We start from the raw sequence: 19,103 nt of genomic DNA on the forward strand, positions 1-19,103 counted from the left end.
TCTGCAAGCATGTGGAAAAATAGGTCATTGGAATTTTGCTTCTCTTGTGATGTCAGAAGGGGATAATACCACCCCGCCTTAACCTGTACTAACCACAGCACTGCCATTTAGTGCAGAAATTAGCTCATTTGCATTTTAAAGGACACACCCACGCTCGCACCTACAAACTGTCAATTTTACAATGCTATAATGAATTATCTATATGGTATTTTGAGCTAGAACTTTTCATACGTATACTCTCTCTGGGGACACCAAAGATTTACTTTACATCTTTAAAAAGTCTTGTGAAATGTCCCCTTTAAATTCCGGTCGTTTTACGCACTTCCCCGAAACAGCCACTCTCTTACTATTTTTTTTTTAATTAGCCTTAATCCAAATATTAGTATAATGCTCAGTATAATGCTTACAAACACTCTTAATCCCCACTGAGCTGCAGATGAGCGCGAGACTGGGCGGGTTTGCGTGCTCGTGTGCGCGGATTGGTGGAGCGCGCAGAGGAAGCTGCTTGCTTGACAACCAGCGAGCGGTTGGGACAACAAGAGAGACGGCTCGCTCGGATCACGCGATTAAACATCACACCGCGCTTGTCAACACACTCTCAACACCCCCACAGAGGATTTCGGCACTTCGCGTATATGTAGAGATCAGCAGGTGAGATTTAAATGGCTGTTTTGGTCGATTATCAGTGTTGTTTTGAGGAAAGGCGAGGCCGGGGAGGCTGCTGCTACTCCGCCCGGATGACTCGATCTCTCTCCCCGCGCGAGTCTCGCGATATACTGGCGGTGGATCTGGGTGGATATTCCCGTTGGTTTATTATTTAGTCAGTGAAGTAGGGGCTGGCGGGGTGTAACGGGGCTTATTTAGGACCTTGTATATGTAAGCGGCCCGTATGTACGTTTAGATGAATGCTGGGTAACGGACTCCGACGGTGGGAAAGCATGAGAAAGCAAATCTGTGTTTCCCATGGTTAAGGTTTGGGGGTGGTGCGACTCAGTGTTTAAACATCTCGGCTGGTTTAAACCCCCAAACAGAAGCTGCAATTGCACCCCTAAGCAACGCGCTTAATCGTTGCTTTGAATGGTTTTATTACAATAAAAGTGTAGTTACCACGTTTTGGTTTGATTTATCGGTCATTGATTTGATTGAACCTTTGAATTTAACCTTTCTGCTTAGCTTGGTTCAATCCCCATAGAGTTACAATTCAAGTATCTTCTAAATGATGCATTTTGTGCTTTCAGTCTTTGACAGCTTGCCACCATGACGGCTGAGGAGATCATAAATGTTAAGGAAGTGGAGATCATTAAGGTGATCTTGGACTTCCTGAACTCACGCAAGCTTCATATCAGTATGGTGGCCTTGGAGAAGGAGAGCGGTGTTATCAATGGCCTTTACTCTGATGATATGCTCTTCCTCAGGTACATACACTGCATGCACACCTGATCCTCAGATAGAGTCATGTCAGTATAACAAACAGATGAAAGAAAGATTTGGGTCTGTTTCTGGATGGCAGAACATATAGAAATATTATTAAATTTCTGATTTGTTGCTGATTTGATCCTGTTATCTTATCTTGCTTGAGCTGAATGAAGTTTTACTAGTAGCAGCTTAAAACCAAAGTAAACTGTTGTGATGTGAACCTGAGGGCTGAATCTTAAGATTTTTGATTAACCAACAGCCCACTACTCAGTTATTAGTAGATTTGGCAGTAGGCATGGGTCGGTGTGAGATTTTGGCGGTATGATAACATTAAGCATAAAATACCATGGTGTCACCGTCCTGCGCTATTGCAAAACTAAAATGTGTTATTATCAAATCTCTGCATATACAAATAACTAATTTTCAACTGGACACACATTTTTATTTTTATGCAACATACAACAGATATGCCAGGTGAAAATAAATATAAATATAATAATATTCTTTCAAAAAAATAACCGGCCCATGCCTACTTGGCCGATACCTAATCGGTGCATAAGAGTTTGAGATGAGTTTTTTTTTACCTTTTGTTTTTTAAAAATATTTGAATATATTTTGACTATGTGATGATGATGACATATTTTCTTGTAAAAGAATTTACATGGCACTCCAAAGTACTTAAAGAAAACCATGGTACTACAATTGTGTCCAAAACCCTCTAAGTGCATCTGCCATGTTTTTCTGTAAATGAGCATTTTTATCAGGCTCTTATGTTTATGTTTAATAGTTTCACTTTAATGGCAATAAAAAGATTATTGGTCAGTAACTGAAATGCTTTATATTCACAAATGTCACTTTTCTCACATATTTGATAGTCTTTCGCTGCAAAACCCTCTATGTGCATACAAGCTTCTTTGGTAAAAATCTCCAAAAAGTCTCCAGTCACTCTTCATTGTCCTTTCCAAACAAAGGTCAAAAATGCAGTCAGTATCCTAATTTATTCAGTAATCCTCCTTTTAACCAGGTAAAATAAACTCTTGCATTTATTTATCCAATTCTTCTTTCATGCACTCAGAGGATATTGCTGACTTTGCTCTGTCAACAATTATTTCTGAATGGCCTGAGGCCAGGATTAAACAGATTTGAAGTGAAAGTATTTTATCAACGTAAAATATGTGCTGAGAGAATTCGGTCATTATCAACCGGAGTTTAGCGACTTTTGCATCTGAGCTCTTCGGTTGTATTGCCATGGTTCTTTTCTTGTTGTCCTTAAATATGCTATGAGTCAAAGTGTCTGACTATACCTTCCAACTTTAGACACTCTCTCTCTCTCTCTTCTCTCTTTCTCCCCCCCAAACACAGGCAACTTATTCTAGATGGACAGTGGGACGAAGTGCTGCAGTTCATTCAGCCTCTCGAGGGTCTTGATAAATTTGACAGGAAAAGGTCAGCCCCATTTGTTAATTTAGGATCTGACAAGTTCAATGTTCTTAATAGTTTCCAAATTGAAATCATTATGCCTTTCGTCTTCATTATCACGGACGTATCACCCGACTTGTCAGTGAACTATGGCTCTGTGTAGTAAATGCCGCTCCATCTGAAAGCAGCTTAAGTGATTTACTACTAATTAAGGAATCGGCTTTACTGACGAAATGCGCATGACAATCCCACCCAATATATTGCCCAGTCCTACACTATGGTTAATAAATAGATAGGATGGGATTGGGATGTTTCTGTAATACAGCCTATGATAACCAAATTTACTTTTCTTATTATTTTGATTTCTAGAGGTTGTGAAGATATGATATTATAAATGAATAATGAATTAACTTATTTGTACTAAACCAGACACTTACAGTAGTTTACCGTGTTTTTACTGTATATGGTCTCCTCTCAGGTTTCGCTACATTGTTCTAAAGCAGAAGTTTCTAGAAGCTTTGTGTGTGAACAACGCCATGTCTGCTGAAGATGAGCCACAACACGTAAGTGATAACAGTGTCACCATGGTAACCGGTGCCGTGTAAGATGAGTTGTCACAGGTCATCTCTGATTCGTTCTGTCTGTTATGATGTGGCAGCTTGTTTTTCTTTCTTCAACTTTAAATTAATTAAATTATAGAAAATGTTAAAAATAGTTACCTACACTGAAACTATAGTACAGTGTAGGTTATACAGCACTGCTTAATAATAAATAAGGTATAATGTACATCCAGCCTGTGGTTATTGCAGAATACATCCAGACAGATGATCAGGATGACATATGTGAGGGGTCTTGTATCACCCCGAAAGGAATTTTTGCAACAACAACCAGGCTGGATGTACATTTTCTCACTTATTACGTGGCTACTTGTCACATGAGTAAGTATATGGCCACAAAATATTGATTTATTAGCTAATTTGTACAAAAACCTATAAGATGACATGCAAGTTCAAAGATGCATTTTGTTCAATCGTAAATAAAATCTCTTATATGTTATTAAAAATGGATATTTATATTAAACTACACCTGTCAGGATGTCTCGCAGTAACCGGATGAAGCATTCCAGAGCACCATGTAATAATTTTATATATACCACTATGGTATAAAAGTATTTACATGGCATTACCATGGTGCAATGTCCAAAAATCATGATAGTTTCAGTCTCTCAGTCAAGCCTCTTTCTCTATTATTTATGATACAATTCAGTTGGAGCTGACCATGCAGGAAGCCGTGAAGTGTCTTCATGCTCTGGAAGAGTTTTGTCCATCTAAAGATGACTACAGCAAGCTCTGTCTTCTCCTGACGCTGCCTCGCCTCACCAACCACTCTGAGTTTAAGGACTGGAACCCAAGCACTGCGCGCGTCCAGTGCTTCGAGGAGGCCTGCGGCATGGTGGCGGAGTTCATTCCGGCCGATCGGAAGTTGAGCGAAGCCGGGTTTCGCGCCAGCTCCAACCGTCTGTTCCAGCTTCTGATCAAAGGCGTCCTGTACGAATGTTGCGTAGAGTTCTGCCAGAGCAAAGCCACCGGAGAAGAGATCACAGAGAGCGAGGTGCTTCTGGGTATAGATATGTTGTGCGGGAACGGTTGCGACGACCTTGACCTCAGTATGCTGTCTTGGATGCAGAACCTGTCACCTAGCGTCTTCTCCTGCGCCTTTGAACAAAAAATGCTCAACATTCACGTCGATCGGCTCGTGAAACCTGCCAAGACCGGCTATGCCGACCTCCTTACTCCGCTTATCAGTAAGCTCTCTCCGTACCCCGCATCCCCTCTGCGACGACCGCAGTCGGCAGACACCTACATGTCCCGCTCTCTGAACCCGGCGTTGGATGGGTTGTCCTACGGCCTCTCTGGGCAAGAAAAGAGGGGGCAAAGGACAAATGGAGGGCAAACCTCACCCATGTCGCACTCATTTGCTAATTTTCACCACCTGAACCGTAGTGTGATGATGGACAATTCAGGATGCCATAGCATCTTTGAGGAGTCACCTGAGAGGTAACCATCACCTGAACATCTACACCACCTCATATTTCTAGGCTGATTTTGGTTTTCAAATAAGAATTAAGAATTGTGGCCTTATTTAAAACACCTTTTGAAAATATATTTTTTTGTGTGATTTGCATGGTTAAGATTCTCAGTAATGTTTTCAGGTGGGGCTGAATGCCTTCAAATTAGAATTTGTTCAGAACATATTTAGCACAATAGCTGAGGTGTGTGCTTCCCAAAATAAAGTGGACTCTCTGGTTTTGCAGCTCCAGAACTGAAACTCCATCTGATAAAATGATGAGCTCACCTGTTCTTCAAAACTCTCGCCCAGCCTCTGCCCCGGGTGAGGACGCCCCAGCACCCGGTTCTTCAGAGAAGAATGAGGTACTTATTAGACAATTTGATATTCATTGAACAACAGTATATTCCAAACTTATTTTAGACTGCACCTGCCATTTAAAAGTCACAGTAAAGATATGAGAGTTGGCCATCTGCATAAACATTGGAAATACAATACGCCCATCGGATTTTGAATGCTAAAATCACATAGTGCTACAAAATATGTGACTCTGCTTGTGATATCCTAGCTAGAGTGAAATCATCTTACATAATGTAAACAATATTCTGTGAAACTATAACCTTTATGTCTAATAATAGGTAATAATAACTAAGAATAATTGAAGTAAGGTCGTGTCAAAGATTGAAATAAATGTGAAAGCAAACTTTGAAGCTCAAAATTAGATTGAGATTTGGCCTGGATTTTACACAATGTAAAAAAGTACTTTTTTTTCAAATCAACACACATGTATGGTACTTTAACTCTTTCATTGCCATTGATGACTTAATTCATCAATTAAGGGAAAACGCTTCCCTGCCAATGACGCGTTTTTCCGTCAATACGCGTATTTTCCTATTATCCATCAGGTGGCGTCCTTACCCAACTTATAAAACCCGAAAGCAACCCCTCAGGTCAAACAGTTCAAACTCTGTGTATGTTTTGATCATCGCTCTTAATTGGATCTCTATCAGAAGTCTTAGCTTATTATTTAATTAATAAAAGAGTAAGTAACCTGGTTCGCCTTAAAATTTTGAGTTGATTCAACTTAAAAATATTAATTACAATAATTTTACTCAATTTGTTTAGTAAGCTAATATTTTTAAGTTGAATTAACTCAAAATTTTAAGGAAACCAAGTTGTTTAAATTGTTTAACCAACAAATCTTTCTTACATTGTATTTAGTGATGTCATTATTTACTTTTTTAAGTTGGACCTACAAATTGTTTTACAGTGTATTTAGTGATGTCATCATTTACTTTTTTAAGTTGGACCAACAAATTGTTTTACAGTGTATTTAGTGATGTCATTATTTACTTTTTTAAGTTAAAACCAACAAATATTTCTTACAGTGTATTTAGAGATGTCATTATTCACTTCTGTTGGTTGTTAATTAACATGCTGTGTAACTAGCTCTTAACATAATCTGTTTTAGCATTACATTTTAGCATGTTCTAAAATATTGAGCATTACAGGTTGTTTGTAAGGTTGTAGATGTTGAGATTAGAGATTGTTATTATGAGTAGGCTTGTTTTTTTGCTTATCTGGAAGTCGGATTATTCTAATGAGACGTCAAGAGGGAACCCACAGAACCAACAGTCTCATTTTTTTCATCTCTAAGGGGGCGTGCACACCAAAGCTTTTACATGCGGCTGAAAATGCCAGGTGGACGCTGAATGCCAGCTTGTTTCAACCGACTGCCAGCTTTCTTCAGCTGAGCGCTTTGGTTGCTGTGATACTTCTACGAGCTGATATTTTCACCCAAAGTGGAATTTTTTTCAAATCTCTGCGCTCAGCTGAGTGCCGGCTTTCAGTGCGGGAAAAAAGCTAGCTGCTGTCTTTTTTGAAAAACGCTGCACTTCCATTGGAAACAATTGAAAACATACGCCGGCTGTGGGCGTAAACGCTTTGGTGGACACGCTACCTAAGTGAATATTTTAAAAGATATGACTCCATCTGTGGTGAGTGGGATTTGTGTGGAACTGGTAAGTGAGTGTTGCTTTGCTTATGTTTTGGATCCCAGCTGTCACTGCTCTTCCAGTTTGCCATGAATCAATACTGACTACTGCCACCTGCTGGTATGGAAAGATATCTAATCTCACGTAGGTGCAGTACGAACATGCTACTTCGCCAATGTCCTTTTGGTGTGTCAGGGCAACTTTCACAGTCTGGGCTACTTTGTTGCCGTCGGTTTGGTGTGTCCCTTCCCTTAAATGCTGACCATTAGATATCATGAGTAGGTTTGGTTGAGTCTAATAGAAGTTGTGGTTGTTAGTAATGTTTTTAAAATGTTCACCATTAGAGATTGTTATTGTGAATAGGGTTAGGTCCATTAAAGCGTCCATAACACACGCTGTTTCTGCGTATCTGATGTTAATCTGGAGTACCTATAGAGTAGTATTACATCCTTTATATTTCCGAAGAGTCTTTAGTTTAATCAGATTTATAAAAGACAGGTCAGCTTTACAGATTCTTTCCGATAACGTACGAAAACATTTGGAAGGAGTTACTAGCTGCGGGAGGGGCAAGTCCGAGTTAACACTTTATACAACACTGACGGGATAACTTACGATTCACTACATGTTTGTGTCGTTTAAATATATTAATATGCACTTACGCACCTATTTCCAACATAACACAAGTATTACCGTATGCAAACTCATGACCCGGAAGAGACTTTTCAATGAAATCCAGCGTTAAACAAACACACACGCAAAACTTTGCTGCTACCTCGGATAAACAAATTATATCAATTGTTTCCATAATGCTGGCTTTCTTCTCCTTACATCCAAAAACACACTTCTTCTTTCGTGCCATTGTTGAGTCTTAATATAAAACAAAGCTGTAGCGTGAAGTGATGCCTGTAACTAAGCGTCCTCGGCTCTCCCCCTGATTGACATGTGGGCGTGGTGTTCCGGGGGAAGTTCCCATAAAAACAAGTGATACGTATAGCGTACCCATGAAACGTCAGCTGAACCTGTAATTGAAAAAAACTTTCAGAAACTTGTACGAACTCTGGCGAAGTGCATTTAGCACAGAAATACTCTGTAACACGTCCCACTGCTTTTATGACACTTTGCATTTATTAGGCATGAGGAAACCAAATCTTAAACTGTGTTAATAAGTCAGAATGCATAAAATACTGTTGAACCCCCCCCACCCTTAAAGGTTCTGGTTGTAAAAAGGGTATTAGAAAGTTGAGATTTAAAGATTTATTATAATTCTGACCTATTGTGGAATCCCACTTATCTTCCTTTATTCCCTGTGGACAAACACACACAGACTCATAGGATAATATGAGTTATGACATTTATTCTCCTTCCATATCCTGTGGTTTTCCTAAAATTCCTGCGGTCTATCCAGATAAGATTACGTACATTCCCTATGACTGTAGGAATCTAATTTGTACAGTTGTGTAAGTTCAGATATTTTCAACTTTATGGAAATAATTCCTAAGGGTTTAAATAAATGAAATGTAAATTACCTCAAAACATCAATTGTATTAGAAATTGTATTAGTAAAAGAAAATATGCTATTTTATTGTATAGAGAAGGGTTCACTATGCTTCAGTTAAACATCTTTGTCTCTGTGTTGTTGTTTGTGTAGCTGCGGGACTCCACAGAGCAGTTTCAAGAGTTTTATCGCCAGCGTCTGCGTGTCCAACAGCATCTCGAACAGAAGCAGCAACAGAGGGAACTTTACCAGCAGATGCTGCGAGAAGGCGGAGTCCAGCAGAATGAGACCCCGCCCACAGCTAAGCCCAATCTCACAGAGACCTTCCTCACCAGGTCAGTCAATTTCTACATTATCACCACCATAACTAAAGTCAAGAGACCTGTGTACTGAGATTGGACTGGAATCCAGCTGAAGTGAACAAACACAAAGAAAGAAAAGATTTGATATCTGTAGCTGCTAACAGCCAGAGAGAGGAAAGTTTGAATAACAAATTAAATGACAATGAAAGTGACCTCAGGGTTTTACAGATGGTGCAGCGAGCAGCCGGGACAGTTGAAGTGGGTAGAGAAATCCCTAAGGAGAACGCATCTATGCACACTGACGTTCTGAGACCTGTTTCACATCTGACACATTTGCATAGTCATTGTTTAAGTACCAGACAGCACCGTCCTTTGTATTCACGTGGCCTGGGGCTATGTTTTTATTGTTGGGCCTTTACCTCTGCAGCCCACAAGGTGCAAACCTAGCTCTGGAATATACTTTTTGTTGTTGGTGGACACCATGTTTTCGGGAATCCTCTCCGCCTCCTCTTCTGCTCAGCTCTGACGGTTCCTTGTTTTTTGTGTTACTGTGGTTACAGAGAAATCTTTAAGCAGAACCATAACAAAGAGAGGTTGTAAAACTGTGCCGTTCCACTGGTGATGTCATCATTAGAGTCGAGAAGCATAAATAATGAAGCGTGTCGAAGGGGAGGGGATGCAGAACAATCATTCATTGTTCAGTCAGGGGAATCAAAAGAATATTACTCACATTATGAGTTTAAACTAAATTTAAGATTGTATATGCCAGTTTCAGTAAACTTTTATTCTAAAGAGTTTTTGTGGTGTTATAAAAATGATTGTTTATACTGTGTGCCTATTGTGTCCTCATGTCACTTGTGTGGGTTTTAAACAAACCGCCCCCTTGACAAAAGGGAAATGACCAGTTATGGTAGTCGTGCTTTTGGGTGGTGTTTTATAGACACGGAGGAAAGGATGAAAAGTTAATAAGGCTTCTACAGATGGTGCAGCGAGGGTGGAGGAGTCCCTAAGGAAAAATTTATAAATATTTAAAGGGATAGTTCACCCAGTAATGAAAATTATTTAATCATTTACTCACCCTCACGTTGTTTTAAACCTGTGCGTTTTTTTATTTTGATGAACACAAAAGAAGATATTTTGATAAATGATGGTAAGCACACAGTTGATGGTACCCATTGAATTCCATTGTATTTGTTTTCCTACTATGGAAGTCGATGGTTACAATTAGGGATGCACGATATATCGGCCGACATAACGTTGTCGGCCGATAACTGCTTATTTTTAATATTATCGGTTATCGGTCTGATAACAAAATTAGGCCGATAAATGAAAGCCGATAAATGATGGATTATTTTGGTGTGTTGAACCACTTCACTTGCTCATTGCTGGCCATGTGGAGTTTTGATTGGTGCTTTCTGTGACATTAAGATGACACGTGTTGCGAGCTTAAGAAGAGTATGCTAGTCTAGCGCAAAGACAAGATGTCCGTGATATTTTCATTGTGAAAATAATATGAATATTTATCGGCCTATATATATATATATATATATATATATATATATATATATATATATATATATATATATATATATATATATATATATATATATATATATATATATATATATATATATATATATATATATATTGGTTATCGGCCCCCAAATATAAAGAGTTATCAGTATCGGCCAAAATTTCCATATCGGTGCATCCCTAGTTACAATCAGCTAGGGATGGGCGATATGGCCTAAAATCCATATTGCGTTATACATTGCAGCCTCTTGCGATAGCGATATGTATTGCGATATAATAATTTTAATAGACTCATTTCAGAACAGGTTATATAGACCCTTAGAAAAGCCAAACTGCTAAAACAGTAAAAGTAAACCGTTATAGCCAGATTAGTCTTGTTACCTCTCTTAGCTGGAACTTTTGCCTGACACACTCAACAGCAGGGGTGTCCAGACTTTTTTGTGTGGTGATCTACTTTTAAAATGATAAAGCCGACAAGATCTATCTGCTAAAAAACAGTTAATTATTTTTATAACACTAAACACTTTAAATGCTTGTGAGGACTATACTGCATACATATTGCATATATATATTGCATGTTTCACAATTACTAGACCATAATGCTAATTTCGCGCGTGGAGCAGCAGTTAACTTATGTGCGATCTACCAGCATTGCCGTATTGGACACCCCTTGCTCTACAGCAGGGGTTCTCAAAGTTTACATTCAAAGGTCCAAATCTGAATTCTCATCATTTACATAGGTCTGGAAAAACTTTATGTAAATCATTTGTTTATATAACAAATCAACACAAATAGTTTGGGAAAAACATAAGTGTATTTTGTATTTAAACTAAAAATAATTTTTTAAACATAAACACAAGAAATATGCCAAAAGTAACCAGGTGCAAAATACAGAGCAACCTAATTAGAGAAATGGCACAGTTTGTTCTCCATCAGATGCATAAACCATGGCAAAAAAAATGTGGTTGGTAGGCAGAGACACAGACCTAAATTAGGGGTGCACCTATAAATTGGCTGATAATGCTTACTATGCTTCTCAATAAATTACGGTGAAATGCCGCTACATCCAAAAGCCAGGGGGCGCTCTCTGGCAGAAACTTAATATGCGCTGCAGACGAAGAACCAGACACACGCAGCTCCAGGAAATGTCTTAAGGATATATTTATATTGCTGTTCTTCAAACCTTTTCAGGTATTTTCATTATAATAAAGAACGTGTATAGTGATTATGTTTGACGAGTGTTGCTTTTTCAAATGCATGTTTATTCGGCTGCAGCTCGTGGCTCTAAAGTTCGCGGGTAGATTGCGTCATCAACACGCATTATCGCGATAGTGCAATAGATTTAAAATCTCTATCGTATGCCAATTTTGTATCGTTTATATTGCATATCGTTTATATTGCCCATCCCTACAATCAGCTGTGTTCTTACCATCATCTATCAAAATATCTGCTTTTGTGTTTATCAGAAAAAAATTTCATACAGGTTTTGAACAACATGGATGAGAAAATAATGACAGAATTTTCATCCCTGTAAAGCTTTGTGTAGTTTGATTTGTGTACAAATGTAAAAATTAGCCATACAGTAAAGTAAACAACGGTCTTTCGATCAAAGTTAGTAGTCATGTAGCAAGACTTTTATCTCAGAACTTCATAGTTCACTGTGTCACTTCTGCCTCTGCGTTGTGACGTATTTCCAAGTGAAACAGAATATTACATAAGGAAAATAGTGGACATCAGTGATGCGTGGGTCAATGAATAAACAACTCGCACCCGACCAACGTTTTTAACTAATCCGCCAGCAACTCAGACCGCAAAAAATATATAAATGTTGTACCTGGCCCACATTTTTTTAAAGTAGTAATTGTTTAAAATAGTAAATTGGCATCTTTATTTCAAACGACCTGATCGACCGCGACCCGAATATCATTAAGAATATTTTTGGATGACTCGTAATCATGGGTAACCGCAGACACACGCTCATTTTGGATCAACCCAGACATCACTGGTGGACATGGCTTGTGTTTTCCACTGTACTTTGATTGGATATAAAAAGTGGTAGTTTATAAAAGAGAACCAATGAAGATAAGATAAAACTGGGGGGTAAAGAGTTAAATTGTGCAAACATAAAAAATCTGCCAAATGCATTAATGTAAATATACAGTAAACACGTCATGTAGGGTATGATGCATGAGGTCAGTGTATGGTCCATCCATGGCCATCTGAGATCAGAGATTAAGGTTGCTTCTCAATATGCGTTCTTCAGCGATCTTGCATCCTCGTGTTCTCACTCTACATCATCATTAACCGTCGAAGTTCAATTCCAATTCTCAAGAAGGCAAGTACAGAGGATGCATGAAAATACACACATCTCAATTCTCACAAGTGCGTTCTGTGTTCTCATGACCTTCTGAGTTCGTTCTTCTGAGGTCGCCTGGCAGGATCTCCACGAGAACGCAAGTCCATTCTTTGCGTTCTTGGAATTGAGAAACAGCCTAAGTTGACGCAGATGTCACGTGTCAAACTTATATTAGGTGTGAAGCTTGAAGATTGAATCCAAATCCTAAAGAAGTTATTTTGTATTTTTGCAGGTCTATTCAAAAACTGGAGGAGCTGAATGTGGGAATGGATGATTTAGGAGAAGAGGTGCAGGCTCTGTCACAGCAGTGTAATGGAGGCAGTAATGGCAACAATCTATCAAAAGAAGCTTCGGCCGCACCACACACACAGGGAGAAGATGGAGGTGTAAGTGATGTGGTTACCAGCACTCCACAGAGATCAGCAGTGCAGGCAGCCTTACCTACACCCAGCCAGTCACCTGTGCTACCCCTGAGGTGAGGCCACAGACGTTTCTATCTGGTTTTGAGGTTCTTGGTTGCCGATTGCATAATCAATCAAAACAAACACAAATTATGCATTTGATATACAGCCTTTGTTTTTGTGAATTAAGCTATTACTTATTAAAGCTGCAGCCTCTCTATCGCCATCTCTGTCTAAAACATAAAATATCAGTCATTTGCAGTGTAACTTTTTGTACATGCGTTGTGCTTCACCCTGCAATATTATAGAATATGAATCTCACTTTGCGCCATTGTGGCCACCCTGTTAGAATTTATTTTAGAGTAATAATGACCTGATAACTGAACATTATCATACCTGATCTGTAGATAGGGTGGCCATTCGTGCCAGTTCCGCCGGACACGTCCCGAACATGTTTTCTGGTTCGTTCTCCGGAAGTCGCGTTGGTCGACCGCACACGTCATCAAGGTTTAATATTTCGGGTTTAATTTCAGAAAAGCAACCGTTACATTTCAAGGTAAGAATGAAACTACAATGATTATATGTCTTAAAAGAAATAAATCTTAATTTTCTAATGTATTTTAACTGAAATCTGAGAACCTCGATGACGTATGCGATCAAGCAACGCGACCTCCGGAGAACGCACCCGAAAACATGCTCGGGACGCGTCCGGCGAAACTGGCACGAATGGCCACCCTATCTGTAGAGCTGGCAAAAAAATCGCCTGCGATTTTCATGCGTGTCTCATCAGTAAAGCCGGTTCGGTGATTAGTAGTAAATCGCCATCAGCTGCTTTCAGATGGAGCAGCATATATTACACAGAGCTGTATTTCACCAAGAAGCTAGGCAAAATCGCGTTCATAATCGAAGACGAACTTTCACGATTACGAACGGGATTTTGCATAGCTTTCGGTGAAATACGGCTCTGTGCAATAAATGCAGCTCCATCTGAAAGCAGGTGATAGCGGTCTACTACTAATCACCGAACCGGCTTTACTGATGAGACACGCATGAGAATCGGACAATCGCAGACAATTTTTTTCGCCAGCTCTACTGATCTGTAAAATTTTACATTGAAGGTTTATTGTGAACAGTTTTTAAACATAGATCATCCATCATACTGATTATCAGTCAGTACATAAAAAATAATAATTGGCTATTGGTAGATTTTTGGTAGAATTGTCAACCGGCTCTGTCCACAACTCACCCCTCACTTTCGAAATGCATAGAGAAGCTATGGTAGACGCCACAGGACAAACACGTCATCGTCTGAGACAATGGACGCGTACACACTGCAAACTTTCGGGAGCGACAACCGCATTTAAATTCGGGTACAAGACTCACTCCTGAAAATGTGATGATTGACACAGAGATGACCATAGCAAGGTTCTGCCGTCTTGCAGCGTGCTTATCACCCACAGCTTTGTAAGGAATAATTGACGACGGGCCATTGAATTATAAGAAAATAATGCACACCAAGGTGGTAATGCGGCACGACGCGAAGCGGAGTGCCGTTACACCGCAGGTGTGCATTATTTTCAAATAATTCAAAGGACCGGAGTCAATTATTCCTCTTATGCCACGGTTACCACAAACATTGCTCTGGTGCCTATTTTTAAGACATTTGAAAAGATAGGTGTGCGGTTTACAGAAAAATAATCAACACCCATAGAACATTTCTCAGCCAATCAGAATGCAGCATTCAACAGACCCGTGGTATAAGACCAAAATAATTTACTGTTACTGCGTTATGTTTTGCAGCGTTGTGTATTGTACGCATTTTTGAGGCTGCTCCACGGAGCGGTCTTGCAGTGTTGCCAGGTCCTCGTCTTTTTTGAACTTGCATACCGTTTTGGCGCTTAACCGTTTATGGTCTTTTGGCTCATCAAGTTTTTGGTGTTATTAAAGTTTGAAGGTACCGGTCACAATATTTTGCATTTTGCAATATATTGCATTTTTGTCAAGAGATCCTTCCAGCAGGTTACACAATGCACCTTCAAGTGAGGCTTAATGCTTAAAAATTAGTTCTGCCTAGTAATGTTTTTTTTGGTCAGTATTACTGGTTGAATTCACATGGGTCAGTGGATTAGGTTCTTATGAATAGTTTGTCTCTTTCTGCAGCACTTCCCCCAGAAAAAACACTGAACCCAATGACAGCAGCTTGATTCGCTCTAAAGGCCCAGAGGTACAGCGCCCCCTACAGCTCAGCATAACTAACATATATATAGTACATGTGTATCATCACACACATTTAATCTCTTACTCTCTATCTCTCTTTCAGAAAGAGAAGTCTAAAGCTAAGTTTGTGATGGTGAACACTCTGGAGGACACACAGGCGGTGCGAGCCGTGGCCTTCCACCCCACAGGAACGTTATACGCTGTCGGCTCAAACTCTAAGACGCTGCGTGTGTGTGCCTATCCTGATACACTGGACACAAGGTCAGCTGCCCACACATACTACGTTAAACCTGCTTAATCAGTAATAAATTGCTTTATGTTGTTTTTTAAACAACCACATATTCATATCTGAATAAGAAGGTGTGGAAACTCTGTAAATGACAGATTAGTGATAAACAGACATCACACTCTTGTTCCCTCTACACAAACATTTTATCTCAGCAGCCCGGGTACAAGCAAACCTCCTGTAATCCGCTTTAAGAGAAACAAGCATCACAAAGGCTCCATATATTGCGTGGCCTGGAGCCCCTGCGGTCAGTTGCTGGCCACCGGGTCCAACGACAAATACGTCAAAGTGCTGCCCTTTAACCCTGAAACCTGCAATGCTACAGGTAGGAGAGATGTATTACAAATAAAAAGAGCTTATAAATCTCAATAGAGGTTAATTTCATATTTATCTTATCAGTAGGTGCAGTACTGGTATATCTGGGATTCAAACTGTTGCCTTTGGTGTTGTTTGCATGGTCAGTGGCAGATCGTGACTGCTCATCCGAGGGGCGCAAATTCAAAATAAGTGTTCGGAGTGTCGTGTGTTGCTTGCGTTTTCAAAATATGTATTTGTTGCGTCATGTGAACCATGTGCATCACGTGTTTTGTCAAAATAAGTGCCTGCTGCACACGTGCCAAAACCGTTTATGATAAAAGAGACGCTCACAAAATACACGCAAGACACTCATTAAACTCTAATTACGCATGAGATTATGCGAGTTTCTGGCGAACGCGAGCGTCTCTTATCATAAACCCCTTATACACATCTGCAGCAGGCACTTATTCTGACAAAACACGTGATGCACATTCACACACTCAATGTGCAGAACACATATTTTGTAAGCACGCACATGACAGGCTACATACATGTTGTAAGCAACTTCGATCGAGCACCCACTAAAAAGTCACCAGCCGCCACTGGTCATGGTCAACCAATTGGCTGCAGGTATATTTGGGTGATTCTCACGAAAACTTGGTTTTAAAAATGTCAAGCATGAAAATGTAAAAATTGCTTAAATTTACTTTTTTTCACACCAGACATTGAAAAACAAAGTCTGGAGTAAATGGGAACATTACTTTAAAACCTTTTACTTATCATTTAACACTTTTTGTAACATAATTTAAAAAATTTGTCCTAAAAAATCTCATTACCGCAACAGTCAGAAAACATCAACACTGACATATTTTCAAAATGACATGACAAACCTGAAAGAACATAATTTGGAGATTCTGCACATGCATTTAAAATCAAAGTATTATGCTTCTATTAATTAAATTAACATTTAATAAGCATCTGTTGCGGTAATGATAATCAAAATGTCGTGTAAGCATTCTGACAAGACAATATTTCAAATTAATGATCTTACCTGGTAGCCATCTTGAAGTAATTGGTCCATGTGCTTGGTCACTCAAAATCAAACTTTATTAAAATTCTGTATGTGTGCTTTAACTGTTCTCAAAAAGTGTTGCGGAGGATGAGAACATCAGGCATGGACACATCATTTTCCTAATTTTTCTTCATTATTATTATACATGAATATTCAGTAAATATTTTTTCTGTCATCTAAAGTAGTCTAGCAAAACATCCATTTATTTTTTTTCCTTAATATTTTTGTGTTACTTTGATTAAATTACAACATAACGCATGTTCAAACACAGCCGGACACATTGCGGTAATGAGAATTTCAGCAGAAAATGAGATAAAATTTACAATTATAAATTCTTATGTTGAAATCACACATTGTGCAGGGTAGAACACAGTATTGTGTTAATTCTGATGCTTTTTAATGTTACAAATTTTATATTACAAATTTTAAAGCTAAAATCATTAGTGTCGTGGTGTTTCAATGGTTTCGTGACAATCACCCATTTATGCCAAATCTTACTCTCTGTGCTACAGGTCCAGATCTTGAGTTCAGTATGCATGATGGGACTATCAGAGACTTGGCGTTTATGGAAGGCCCTGAAAGCGGAGGAGCCATTTTAATCAGCGCCGGCGCTGGAGACTGTAACATCTACACAACAGACTGCCAGAGAGGACAGGGTCTGCATGCGCTGAGTGGACACACGGGTACAAAACCATACACACGCCAATATTTAAAGGGCGGTTTCCTGTACTGGGTTTAGATTAATCCAGGACTAGACCTTAGTTATTTTAGGACATTTAAGTAGTTTTTACAAAGAAACCTTACAAAAAACAATACTGGTGTGCATCTTGAGACAAAACAGTGGTACTGATATATGTTAAAATACGTCAGTGCAAGGTGTTTTGAAATTAAAGCAGCTCAAACATGCGTTTTAGTCTGGGAATAGGATAAGCTCTGACTGGGAAACCACCCCTGAAAGGGACAGTTTGCCCAAAAATGGCAAATCTAATCTTAAGCGTTCACAAACACAAACAACATCTATGTATATTATACACCTATATCAGTTTCTGTTCAAATATAAAATAGGCCTTCAAGCATCTCAAACACCTGCAAACACACCGGGTGCACTTACTGTATATTATTTGAGTCTCTAATGTGATTTGTCTGTTTTCTTAGGCCATATCTTGTCTCTGTACACGTGGGGGGGTTGGATGATAGCATCTGGATCACAGGATATGACGGTTCGTTTCTGGGACCTGCGGGTACCCAGTTGTGTAAGAGTGGTGGGGACGGCTTTCCATGGCTCAGGTGAGCTTAAATTCCTCTGTATTTACAGTCAGTTCAAAAAATGTTTGATCTGTGGTAGAGGTCTTCACGGGTCCACTTAGATACGAAAAACCCGAGGTCCGACCCAAGAGTGGGTTCAGGTCTAAAAGATAACTAAGGAAAACAAATGGAGCATGCAAGGCCAACAGGGTTTCTTTCCGTCTGATTGGTGCATGCAGGGATGCAGACTGCACACATATCGATCTTGTTTACATTCGAGTCCAGTCAAGTTAAAAAAATTGCCACTGGGCCGGGTCGGACCCATGTCTAATTTTCTTGGGTTTGTCTCAGGTCGGGTCTTTCTTTAAAAAAAATATTATATTTATATTTATAAAAAGTGATTCGGGTCATTTTGGGTAGGGTACATTTCTTTGGACTCGAGAAGACCTCTAATCTGTGGTCCTGTTTAAGTGTAAAGGCTTGTTTCTGTGAATATGTGGTTGTGTGATCTACCTTGTTGTGTATGTGTGTGATCTACAGGCAGCCCTGTGGCGTCGGTGGCGGTTGACCCGAGTGGGCGTCTACTAGCAACAGGGCAGGAGGACAGCTCCTGTATGTTGTATGACATCAGAGGCGGACGCATGGTTCAAACGTACCGGCCGCACTCCAGCGACGTCCGATCGGTGCGCTTCTCACCCGGGGCCCACTACCTGCTCACGGGATCATACGACTCCAAAGTTATCGTCAGTGATCTGCAAGGTGAGATCTCATCTGAGTGCTATTAAATTGGATTTATGAAACTAATCAGTTGAAATAATTTTACTACTGTACTGTTTATCATTTAGTTACATCCCTAGATTGCACCCGTGCAGAACTGCCTAAGATGATATTTTGTTATTTGTATTGATATTTTTGTTGCATGTATTGATGTACATAATAGACATGCAATACGCAATAGCACGCACTTAAATGGGACATTTCATGAAAATGTTCCATGTTTAAG

General features: G+C 39.5%; 1 protein-coding gene across 3 annotated transcripts in view; it reads left to right on the forward strand.

Moving 5' to 3' along the window:
* The first annotated feature begins 438 nt into the window (after positions 1 to 438).
* Positions 439 to 19,103, forward strand: part of wdr47a (WD repeat domain 47a) — a 53,511-nt gene continuing 34,846 nt past the window's right edge. Inside the window, exons 1-14 of one of the 3 annotated variants that reach the window (XM_073856457.1) lie at positions 439 to 651; positions 1,239 to 1,415; positions 2,779 to 2,862; positions 3,314 to 3,398; positions 4,102 to 4,892; positions 5,150 to 5,267; positions 8,545 to 8,726; positions 12,815 to 13,057; positions 15,144 to 15,207; positions 15,304 to 15,461; positions 15,642 to 15,811; positions 17,368 to 17,538; positions 18,011 to 18,142; positions 18,641 to 18,859. In XM_073856457.1, coding sequence (XP_073712558.1) covers positions 1,258 to 1,415; positions 2,779 to 2,862; positions 3,314 to 3,398; positions 4,102 to 4,892; positions 5,150 to 5,267; positions 8,545 to 8,726; positions 12,815 to 13,057; positions 15,144 to 15,207; positions 15,304 to 15,461; positions 15,642 to 15,811; positions 17,368 to 17,538; positions 18,011 to 18,142; positions 18,641 to 18,859 — 2,575 coding nt within the window. In that variant the 5' untranslated portion in view covers positions 439 to 651; positions 1,239 to 1,257. The remainder of the gene's footprint in view (positions 652 to 1,238; positions 1,416 to 2,778; positions 2,863 to 3,313; positions 3,399 to 4,101; positions 4,893 to 5,149; positions 5,268 to 8,544; positions 8,727 to 12,814; positions 13,058 to 15,143; positions 15,208 to 15,303; positions 15,462 to 15,641; positions 15,812 to 17,367; positions 17,539 to 18,010; positions 18,143 to 18,640; positions 18,860 to 19,103) is intronic. The other 2 variants (XM_055203435.2, XM_055203436.2) reach the window with 2 other exon arrangements.

Source organism: Misgurnus anguillicaudatus, chromosome 2 (assembly GCF_027580225.2).
Source record: "Misgurnus anguillicaudatus chromosome 2, ASM2758022v2, whole genome shotgun sequence".
Classification (NCBI taxonomy): Eukaryota; Metazoa; Chordata; class Actinopteri; order Cypriniformes; family Cobitidae; genus Misgurnus; species Misgurnus anguillicaudatus.